At 44.1% G+C, this 10354-nt stretch overlaps 1 protein-coding gene across 2 annotated transcripts in view; it reads right to left on the bottom strand.

The window, feature by feature from the left end:
• Positions 1 to 809: 809 nt before the first annotated feature.
• Positions 810 to 10354, bottom strand: part of wnt11 (wingless-type MMTV integration site family, member 11) — a 10465-nt gene continuing 920 nt past the window's right edge. The window contains exons 1-6 of one of the 2 annotated variants that reach the window (XM_042218833.1): positions 9711 to 10338; positions 9122 to 9317; positions 6694 to 6938; positions 4563 to 4840; positions 4177 to 4469; positions 810 to 1839 (exon numbers count right to left, since the gene is read on the bottom strand). In XM_042218833.1, the coding sequence (XP_042074767.1) occupies positions 1665 to 1839; positions 4177 to 4469; positions 4563 to 4840; positions 6694 to 6938; positions 9122 to 9204 (1074 nt within the window). In that variant the 5' untranslated portion in view covers positions 9205 to 9317; positions 9711 to 10338 and the 3' untranslated portion in view covers positions 810 to 1664. Of the gene's footprint in view, positions 1840 to 4176; positions 4470 to 4562; positions 4841 to 6693; positions 6939 to 9121; positions 9318 to 9710; positions 10339 to 10354 lie in introns of those variants that run through there. The other variant, XM_005926784.2, reaches the window with a different exon arrangement.

The raw sequence follows: 10354 nt of genomic DNA, 5'->3' as shown, positions 1-10354 counted from the left end.
TCACATTTCTCCTCATTGCCTGAAATAGAAGTGGCTAATCAACTCTTCTTAACCTGCCAAAAATGAAGCTAAATTAAGAGGACAGCTCTGAAAGGAGTCCAGCGTCATAAAAGAACCACCAAAATCTAAATGACTGCTGATAACATTCCCTTCAGCCTCACTTTTCCAGAGTATGCAGGGCTGTTTTGGCAGTTTCTCTGTGTATCCACAGGCTAGGGTCAAGTAGTGTTACAGCTTGAGTGAGTGCGCTGCTCGGCGCTGCGGCCTATCATGTGAGCGCCCAGCGTGGACTCGACGTCGTCCACGGCTATTTCTGTCAGTGTAAAATCATGAGAACCGCTTTATCCAACACAAGGCTGGTCAGAGGGTAATGTCCCTGCACAGCACTGAGTCTGTTCCCTCTAACAGGGCGGCAGGCTGCCTATATGTTCAAACTGAATTAGATTAGTCTTTTTTTAAAGACGCCATGTTTGCGCGTTGGAGGTCTGGGCCTCAGACAGATGAGTGTTTGACTGCTGAAGCTGTGGTAGGAGTGACAAAAATCCTTTTGCAATGGCCTTTGTGAGGAGGTGGAATGTCCAAACAAACAGTTTCCCAGGGTTTGGGTAATTCAGAGAGGGATCCCAATAGGCTGTTGAACTCTGCAACTCATTACTGACTGAGCTGAGCTGATTTACAATCACTGCACAATATGATTTGTGGTTAACTGGCATTTATGACCTTTTGGAGTTGAAGTGAGCTACACCTAAATTTGCTCAGCGTAAAACTAATTACTCTATCTAATGAGTCTTGAGAAAACAAATACAGTATCCAAGTAAAGATGATAGTGAAGATCATTTAATTATTTTATAAATACTTCTTTCTTTATTTCAGTATACAAAATAACAGTATGTACATCCACACAAAAGTGGTTTACAAAAATCCATGAGTTCAGCTCATATGCTCTGAAAAATAGAATATATTTTGAATTGCCTGCATGTCAGACAAAAATGAGATAATGCACCATTTCAGAAAGTCCTCTCAATCCACAGGGATGCATCCATGTCACGATCCACACGGGATACATGCCGTGAGTCCAAAACATCAACTGCAGATAGGTTCCGTGAATGAAAAATGCTCAAGTTCCCTTTATGTTGCTTTTCTTCCTCTGTAGTCCATTGCTGAAGAGGAAACAAGTTGGAAAAGTACCTAAAAAAGGATGGATCCACGGGAACCCTTCGACTTCTGTGGATTAAAGCCAAACGTAAGCCTTTGTCTAGTCGGGAGAGAAGGCGACGTTCTCTCCTCCAGCATCGAATCCAATATTGTTTCTTTTTATTAGAGATAGAATGAAATAGACTCAGACCCAGTAGCCCTGTTTGGGGGATTTATAATCATTAATAAGAGAAAGAAATTACCCAGGAGGACGGCGGTCTTCGCATGAACTGACTGGCACTGTCTCCACACTCCAGGTTTGTGAAGCGCAAAAGCTCAGAAGCCCAGTTGGTAGTTCGGGGATTTTGGTGGGAAACAAAAATGACACTGACACAAGAAGGGACCGCTTCTCACTGAGAGACGCGTGCTAAAGCTTAAGACAGAAGTAAGCCTTCTCTGTATTTTTAGTGCTTTGGTTAATCGGAAGCCTCGGCCGGCTGGCTGCTGGTCGGGCCGGCAGGTTGGTGGACTCATTTGCAGACGTATCTCTCCACGTTGCGCTCGCACATCTTGCAGGTTACGTAGCAGCACCAGTGATACTTGCAGTGGCAACGCTCCACCAGCTTCTCTGTGTACGCGTTGTAGCCACGGCCGCAGCACATCAGGTCACAGCTGTCACTGCCTGACGAGGTTTTGTTGCACTGCCTGACAGACATGAAAAACATGCAGTTAGACTGTGACTTTAATTTTCCGTTGCAATAGCTGATTTCTGTAGCCGAGGCAAGGACAAAGGAGGCGCATTTTGGAGCGAGCAATCAGCCGTGAAAGCTAAAATATTTCCAGTTCCTGCCCGAGACAATTAAGCTAACAGCTCCATTCTAAAACGTTTTGCACAATCTCGCAGCCTGTCGAGAGTCAACAATAGTCCTTTAAAATGGTTTGACCGAACTCTGCGCTTTAACCTTTGCGCTCTCCTTCTGCCAAACATTTTTTTCTTCCATTTTTTTCTTTTTGTTTCCTTGTCTTTGGCCGGTGGATGCTCTGGAGCCTCTCGTTTAGAAGCCCGGGGCATCTTTTAGAATGAGCAGAGAATAGCCCCGCCATAAATCACACCGAGTACACAGGCCTGCCCTCCCTCTCTTTATCTGGCCCTCTTCACATTATTGCTTTGTTTTATGATGGCAAAGTGTTAATGACCAGCAGGGTGAGAGAGCTACCGAGCTAATGGCTGCTGCGCTGCGAGTGAAAGAAGGGGAGGAAGAGGGACAAGAGTCATTGAGAATGCAAGACAGGTTTATGACATCGGTGGGAGCTGCCACCCCGGACAGTTATGTTTTGTCAGAAGTATCTTCTGTGGTTTCACATCTGCTGGTTTAAAGTCATCTGAGACAAAAGCCCAGCCTCTTTCTGGGGACGTGACTCTCTTTTGCACCGGTGATCACGCTTTATCCATTATTTTACAGAGTGCGGCTCACATTAACTTTGCCTGTCCCAGATTGTCTCAGAGAAAAACTGGCAAACCGTTGCTGCTGCTTTAGTCCAAAGACATGCATGTCAGGTGACTCGAAATTGGCCCTAGATGTAAGTAAAGTCTATAAAATAAAGAATGCAAGTAAATGTGGCTTGTAGTGCAAATCATGTTGAGGGTCACAAAGACTAGAAAAGTGCCTTTAAATGCTCTTTCATTATATATACCTGACCACAGAGCAGCCATGAGGACTCAAGCACAAAAACGCTTAAAGTCAAGCAGCTAAAACGATAAAGAACAAAACAGCTCCTCGACTATGAAGCCGGGAAGCAGGAAAAATCTGCCTACATACTAACAGAAATGATTAATAGGCACACAGGAACGCTTAACAGTTAGCATCAGATCAACACTTAAAATAATAACAACAGCAAAACAGCTGTCTGGTGACTTTGCAGGAGCGCTAATGCTGCAGACTGTGAGGCTGCTGCAGTTATCAGCCTGCCAAAAGGATGCAGCGAGCACAGTGAGTGTCCTTGACATGAAGCATGTCCATGTTTATCTGTACAGTGACATCAGGCTGAAGGACGCATGATTTGCTAGTCACATGCTATATGTGCACACATGTCTGGTGGTCTTATTTATATATTTATATCCTCCATAGCTCATACAGCCAGGATTGTATTCTGGTATAATGGAAGTATTCCAGTCCACAAAACTACATGTGTTCCTGTAAACCAGTGCGCATCTCGTCTCACATACCATAAAAGAGAGGCATGGCACTCCTGAAACCCTGAAATCTGCTGGAGAATTGTGCAACAACAAACATTTTAAAACCTTAAAACAAAAAAAGTCTCTTTGAGAGGTTTTTATAAGCATTCAATGGTCATTGTTCTTTTATCAGTTTAGTTTAAACGATACTTCTGAAAGGACTTGAAGTGAATCTGTGTAAGATCAGGGCTTTACAGCAGGAACTTTATCCTCCTGTACTGTAATTCACAAAGAAATAATGGACCTGAACGGTCTCCAGCAACATACACTAGAGAAATTAAATAAACTTATGTGTGTCTTATTATTCTGGCATCTCTTAGCCCAACCTCTCCCTTTAACTTCTAACAAAGGAGCACCCTCCCCTGTCAAATACTGAAGGTGAGCAGTCAAAGTAAATCTTTATCTGTGTGGCGCAATGAAAGATTTCCCTGTTTGTGTGGCCCTCTCAAATCAATATCAGCTATAGTGCCCTCGGCCCTAAGAATAACCACATTCGTATTCATTTCAGATAGCGGGACAAGGACTCCAGTCACAGTGGGCCTTTCAGTGGCACATGCTCAGACACACCACAGACGAGGCTCTCTCAGGGGCAGGCACTTGTTATCAGCCAGCCTGTAAATCAAACACTGCCACCAAGCAGGACAGCACTTGAGTCAACATCCTGGATGAGCGGACATTCAGAGCTGATCATTTCCTCTTTGTCAGCTACATAGCTGTGGTGTTCATTTGACTCATGCTCAGAGAGCTATAATAACCACACACACACACACACGTACGCACAAACTGGTGCATCGTGGCTGTCTTACCTGCCCTGCGTTCCAACAGAGCCCTGTTTTTCATTCCTGGAGCAGAAGTCCGGAGAGCTCTGCAGGTAGACGAGCTCATTGTCCCTCACCGGCCTGATGTCAATGTCTTTGGGCACCAGCTGCTTACGTGTCCCCATGGGCCGGTGAACCACTTTGGTGGCAGACAGGTACTTGGTCTTAAGGTCCATGGCGATATCCCTAAGGTCTTGCAGTCCTTTCCAGCAGGTCCTTATAGAGCAGGATCCAGACACACCGTGGCACTTACACTTCATCACTACTGACTCTCTCAGTACCTAGACATGAAGATGGAGGAAGTTAACCCACGACATACAGGACAGGCAAATATGGAAACGAGTCTGCATTTTTTTCACTCTTCTACTATGTACCTGTCTGCCAACTTCACTGTTGTGTAGGTGCATCAGTTTGTTGGCGTGAGAGCTTGAGCGCTTCATCTTCATGGGAGCATCAGAGAATTTGGAGCCCATAATCAAACCGTAGTGCAGGTTGTCACCACAGCCGCCCCAGCGATAGCCGGGCTCTGGAATCTCAGCCGGGACGGGACCACACGAGCAAAGCCGCAGATCTCCAGTGGTGCATGCCCGCGCTATGGTGTGGCTGATGGTAGCCGCAGACAGGGCGTAGACGAACGCAGCCTCCCTTGTTCCTGATGGAAACAGAAACAGCAAAGGTGAAAAAGCAAAACATGCCACGTAAAATAGCAGAGCTGACATTCAAAGCAGTTCAAAAGACAACTTTTGCTCTCAAATCAAGTGTTTGGAAATCAGTAACCCTTGTTAGTATGAAACCAGTGATTACACTCCCTATCATCGTCACCAGGCTAAAGACTAGTGCGATGTCATCGGACAGCTTCTTCTTCTCCAAGAGTTTACAAACAAGAAAAATGAAAGTAATAAAACTTAGCGATACTATAATCAAAGAAGTAACCACGAGGTTTTAGGCCTGTGCTTCAGGCTTTCCTTTTAGTAAAGCTAATAGGACATACTGGGTCAGGTGACCCTGACCCATTATTTTGTTATTCTGCTATAAAGCTCAGGCTGCTGGTGGGATTCCCACGAGTTTATAAGCCTTTACCGCTTGTTAACTTTTCTCTCTGTGTTTTGCAGTTTTCTTCTTGTCCTATTTTTTGCCATCTCTTGTAAATAACTCCGAGATAGCTGCTCCTTCCTCACCATATCCCAACAAACTAAATGTGGAGCGCAGAGTATACTTATGTAGAGCAATGTGTCACCAAATCTAAGGGTGAGTCTGAAATTTCGATATATCTTCGTGATAATGTGAGCTTCACATGTACTGTGTCGTGCTATCCTTCTGTGAAATTCAAAATAACTGAAAAAAGTAATAAATAAAACCAGAGAATCGCCTTCCACCCACTTCCCCTCATCTCAGTAGTTTTTGTTGTAGCTGGATTTAATTTTCTCTGTGGTAGTGGCCATCGCATTTATGCAGAAATCTGCATACATTCTGACTTTGTGGTGACTTGTGATTTTCTTTTGCGCATAGCCAATGAAAATGTGGAGTCTTCTCTCATTATGTGGGACCTCACAAGAAAAAGTACCTTAAAGTCTATTTACACAGACATATAACGCTCAAATTTTCCGTATAATCGTTGCAAGATTATATATGTAAAATGATTCTTTTAAACAAGACAAAAGAAAAAGACTCATCAAGTTTCTTCTGCATGGCCACCTTCTCTACAGTCTGTGTTCAAGCTCTCTATCTCTCTCTGTCTCAAACATCGGTGGTCATGCTCTAACACAGAGTGAGCGCTGATGTAATTGGTGGTGATGTGCGCACATGGGAAGCACACATGCTATAGGATGGGGGGCAATTGCAAATAAGGGGAAGAAATCACGTATGAGCGTGGGCTGTTAGATCAAAGACAGAGATGAGCCATTTCCTGTTCATTTGGCAAATGGCAGCCATGGCTACCCCTCTCGCCCCATCCAATCCCATCCACACCTGTTGCTGGTTCAAAAATACTTTTAGCAAAATAAAACAGCAAAGTCACACTGTAAGCAATAGTGCAGGATGAATTTTTTTTTTAGGAGATTTCAGAAATAGCGACATAATTTATATATCGCTGAACGTACAGCTCTGCAGGAACACATGCTGGCAGGAAAAGAAAGTCTTTAAACTAGAAATTGTTTACAAAAGGCCAAAATCTGTTTCAGGGTTATTTTTTAGACAGGAACCACATATGCAGCAGACATGTGTATGCCTCCCCCGAGCCCGGACGCTTCCTCCTGTTAAAAAGGGAGTTTTTCCTTCCCACTGTCGCCAAGTGCTTGTTCATACGGCACGGCCTGATTGTTGGGGTTTCTCTGTATTATCGTGGGGTCTTTACCTTATAACATAGAGCAGCTTGAGGCAACTGTTGTTGTGATTTGGCTCTCTGTATCAAACTATATAGAATCGTGGGCATAAAACACGAGGAGCATGTTTTTAAAGGCAACAGCCCCTTCTGCCCCGTTCTTCTGTTCGGTTTATAAAGCGTACCTCGGTCGAGGTCTGGTCGGTACTTCGGGGCATCGATGGGTATGTCAATGGAGGAGCAGTTCCAGCGCATGTCGGCGAAAGTCTTCTGACACGTCTTCTTGACTTCTCGAGCAGCTTGGATGATGGTCTGCATGAGTTCCAGGTTGCTGCGACACAGCTGAGCTTGGGAGGACACCATGCCGGGCAGTTGCTTACAGTGCTGGGTCTGGTTGATGTGTAATGATGCGGGAGTATGAGACAGCGCTCTGCGTGGAGTGGAAAGAAGCAGAAACAAAAGCTTTTGTGTCAGCATACATTATTTAGTACTTATTCTTTTCATTGCCATGGTGACGGCAACAAAGGCTTGTTTTATGACTTGTTAAATTATCGCGTTTGTGGAAATGCAGGCACGCCGTGAGTTTTATTTGGAATGGTGTGTAAGCAATTTGAATTCCCTGCGCAGGCACAATTCAAGCCCACAGTGAGACACGTTGGCTGTTAACAAACAATTGGAAAACTGCAGCAGATAACGCTCCGGGCAGGAAAACGTTTTTGGCATGCGTTGCAGCAGAAAACCATCTTATCACGGTGAGAATTCCAGAGTAAAGTCAGCTGCAGATTCATAAAATACACGTGACACGTTCTTGGTCTTTGGTTAAAGTGCACGAGAGGCCTCGAGGATATGCCAAAAAATCTAGAAGCCAGATAGAAAATTGTAGATCCCCTTATCGTCTGAGTGTTTCTGCAGGAAGCATTGCCCTCTGTGGCCTCGGTTTGACATAAATCACTATTAAAGGGAGCACATATTTGATTTGAACAATTTACTGGGAATGAATGTGACAGAGGAAGCACAGGTGGAGCAGGTTAGATCTGTGGGATCTGTCCCTTTGTACACTGCTGATTGGTTTGTGAGAACCGAGCAGGGCAGCCTGCACCCTGGCCTGTTTTGCATTAGGAGGCCGAAGAGCCGCCGCTCTGTGCCCCATGAAAAGCTGTGACCCCACTGGGCTCGCAGTAACCTGGTGTTGTGCCGGTGTTGTGCCAAAAAGTGATCGTCTGCCAAAAACTGATTTCCGGTATTTGCCAAAACTGATTGCTCGTATTTAAACTGCTATAAGTAACTTGTTGGGCTATAATATGTGAAACATATGTCAAATGCTTCCCTCATGGATGATATAAAGTTATCTTGAGCCACAAACAACATTCGTGTAACAAGGTAGAAGCTGCTATCAGTTTTTGGCAGCGACTTTTATATAACCTTTATTTATGCAGTTAAAAACAATCTCATTACCATTAAAAACGTCTTTTGTAAGAGTAAGTTGGCCAAGAGGAAATATTACAATAGTTCAGTAAAAATATTTTAAGTGGGGATAAAGGACCGGATTGGTTATAATGTAAGTACAATAACACAGAGTTATAAAGATACTTGAAACACAGATAATGTTTTAATTCTATATATAACCCCCCTTTGTAAACCCTGTTCACCAAGTCTATTTACCAACATAAGTAAAGATGTTACACAGAAAAAAATGACGCAGAAACATTGGAAATCAGTTTTTGGCACCCACAGGTGTTTACAGCCGCATCCGTTTGGCATTGCACCTCCGTCCTTATGAAGACTGTAAGACTTCTCACTGGGACTTGGTGCGTGCCATCCCACCGCTCGTTGGCACATCTGCTCAAGCGCTCCCACTATGAGCATTGCAACTTTTCATTCTGATAGGAAGTCACAGATATTTTTGCTACAGCTAAATGCAGACTTTTCCCAGAAGGTCAGAGAAACAAGACAAACACCAAAAAAAGACGGAAAATGTTAACACACAAAGCGACATGAAAACGGTGAAGAAAACCTTCCAGTGTTCGTAAGATTGACGAACATAAATAAAACCTGGATGTTTGTGGACTTGTTCGTTGGGACGTTATTGTTTGCATGTACCAGAAAGTAGTTGCAATGGTCCTTTCTTTCAGCTCGCACTGCGTCTTTCTGCAGCGAGCTGTTTTTATGATTTGAGGAAAAAACTGGACAACACGCAGAAAGCAGTGACATCACTGTCTGCGCCACCATGAGGCCTCGCCAGCCCGATTTTATTTCCTGCTCTCTGCCTTTGAATACTGTGGATGGTAAATTAAAACTGAAATATTCATGCAGTCTTTTCTTCTTTTTTCTTACTTAGGCCACATTACAATCAATAACACAAAATAGTTGCTGGCATAGTTTCATACGCTGGAGCACTCATCACCACACATGGACAGAGCTCCCCACCGCCACCACCACCACCAGCAGAAACAGTGCAGGAATGCTGGGGCCCATTTCAAAGCCGCCATGAGCCCTCCCCTCTATGAAACATGCAGCAAAGAGCAGTGTGGTGTATCTTCATGATGTCATCTGTTTTGACGCTCCTTGAAAGCAAAGCGTTGTGTAAAAATGGCAAAACGACAGAATACTTACAGCCATTTGATGCCAGAGCAGACCTGAGACAGCATCAGAGCCGCGATCACACCAAGAGGCAGGACATGAGAGCTGCCCCTCATGGTTGGACAGTAGCTCCGGCTTACGCAGGACACAAAACACAAAAGACTCGATGAACTTCTCGGCTCAGACTCAAAGGTCAGCGCTCACGGCACGACGCCCCTTCTTCTAAACCCTGTGATAAATCACAAAGAAAACATCAGTGACTTAGAGCTGCCGTGATGCGCCAAGCTGAAGCATTTCCAGACTTTTTGTGAAGAGGGAGATGAAAACACTGCGTGTTTGAGTTTTGAAGCAATGATCATAAAAAGGGATGAGATGAGTTTTCTGACAGCAGTCACACACACGCACAATACCAAAGACAGACAAAATGGAAATGAGTAAGCCTGCGCTTCTTAAGAAAACAGTTTGGCATCAATGTAAGCACTCAAGGACAGGACAGAGAAAATCCATTCAGCTTAAATATGCAGATACACACACTAGAAACTAAAGAAGTCAAAATTATTTCTTGCCTACTTTTGGTTATTTTGGAAAAACCTGGAAAAGACAGTTAATCATTGATACTAACCACAAAGCGCAGGATCATTCCTGATGTGATGTTTAGGGAGATATTTTTTTTAGCTTCGAGGCAGAAGGAGAACCTTTAATTAAACGCTCTGGAGAAAGTAATATTTTTTAGTTTTTATATTTAAGATTTTTTTTAGTTTTTTTGCTCTCTTCGGCTGTAAAAATTGCGGAAAAATCTCAACAATTTAGACTGGCATTAGGAGAACACCAGCGAGGATCAAGGCAGAGATGGAGGGCCAGCGGACAGGGAGCGCGTCACAGGCGTTTATCTGCCCGCTGATTTGAAAGCTCTTTGAAGGCAGCTTAAAGTGAGCGCGTTATCGCTGCAGGTAATAAACGGCTGATAAACGGCGCTCTGTGAAGGCACAGTTCCGCTCCTCGCCGCTCACTGGCCCCTTCAAAATTACACATATTAATTAGCGGTGTGACTAATAACCTTTCAAACGCCTACTTTATGCTCTAAGATTTTTTTTTTAAATCGAATAAAAAGAGTTTCCAGAACAGCGTCGGCCCTTGTTTGCAGTTTGGCGTCAAATGCGTAATTCCCTCTGTCCAGATTTACTTCTGCGGGCCCTGCTGGTTAAAGCGGTCTAAGGGGCAGCTCGTGTTTCTCTCTGAAAGATGACGGCTGATAACTTTTTTTTT

The sequence above is a fragment of the Haplochromis burtoni genome, unplaced genomic scaffold, assembly GCF_018398535.1.
Source record: "Haplochromis burtoni strain Fernald_Lab_line unplaced genomic scaffold, NCSU_Asbu1 Contig_24, whole genome shotgun sequence".
NCBI classification, from domain to species: domain Eukaryota; kingdom Metazoa; phylum Chordata; class Actinopteri; order Cichliformes; family Cichlidae; genus Haplochromis; species Haplochromis burtoni.
The sequence above is the reverse complement of the archived record's forward strand: the minus strand, read 5'-3'. Positions and strand labels throughout refer to the sequence as shown.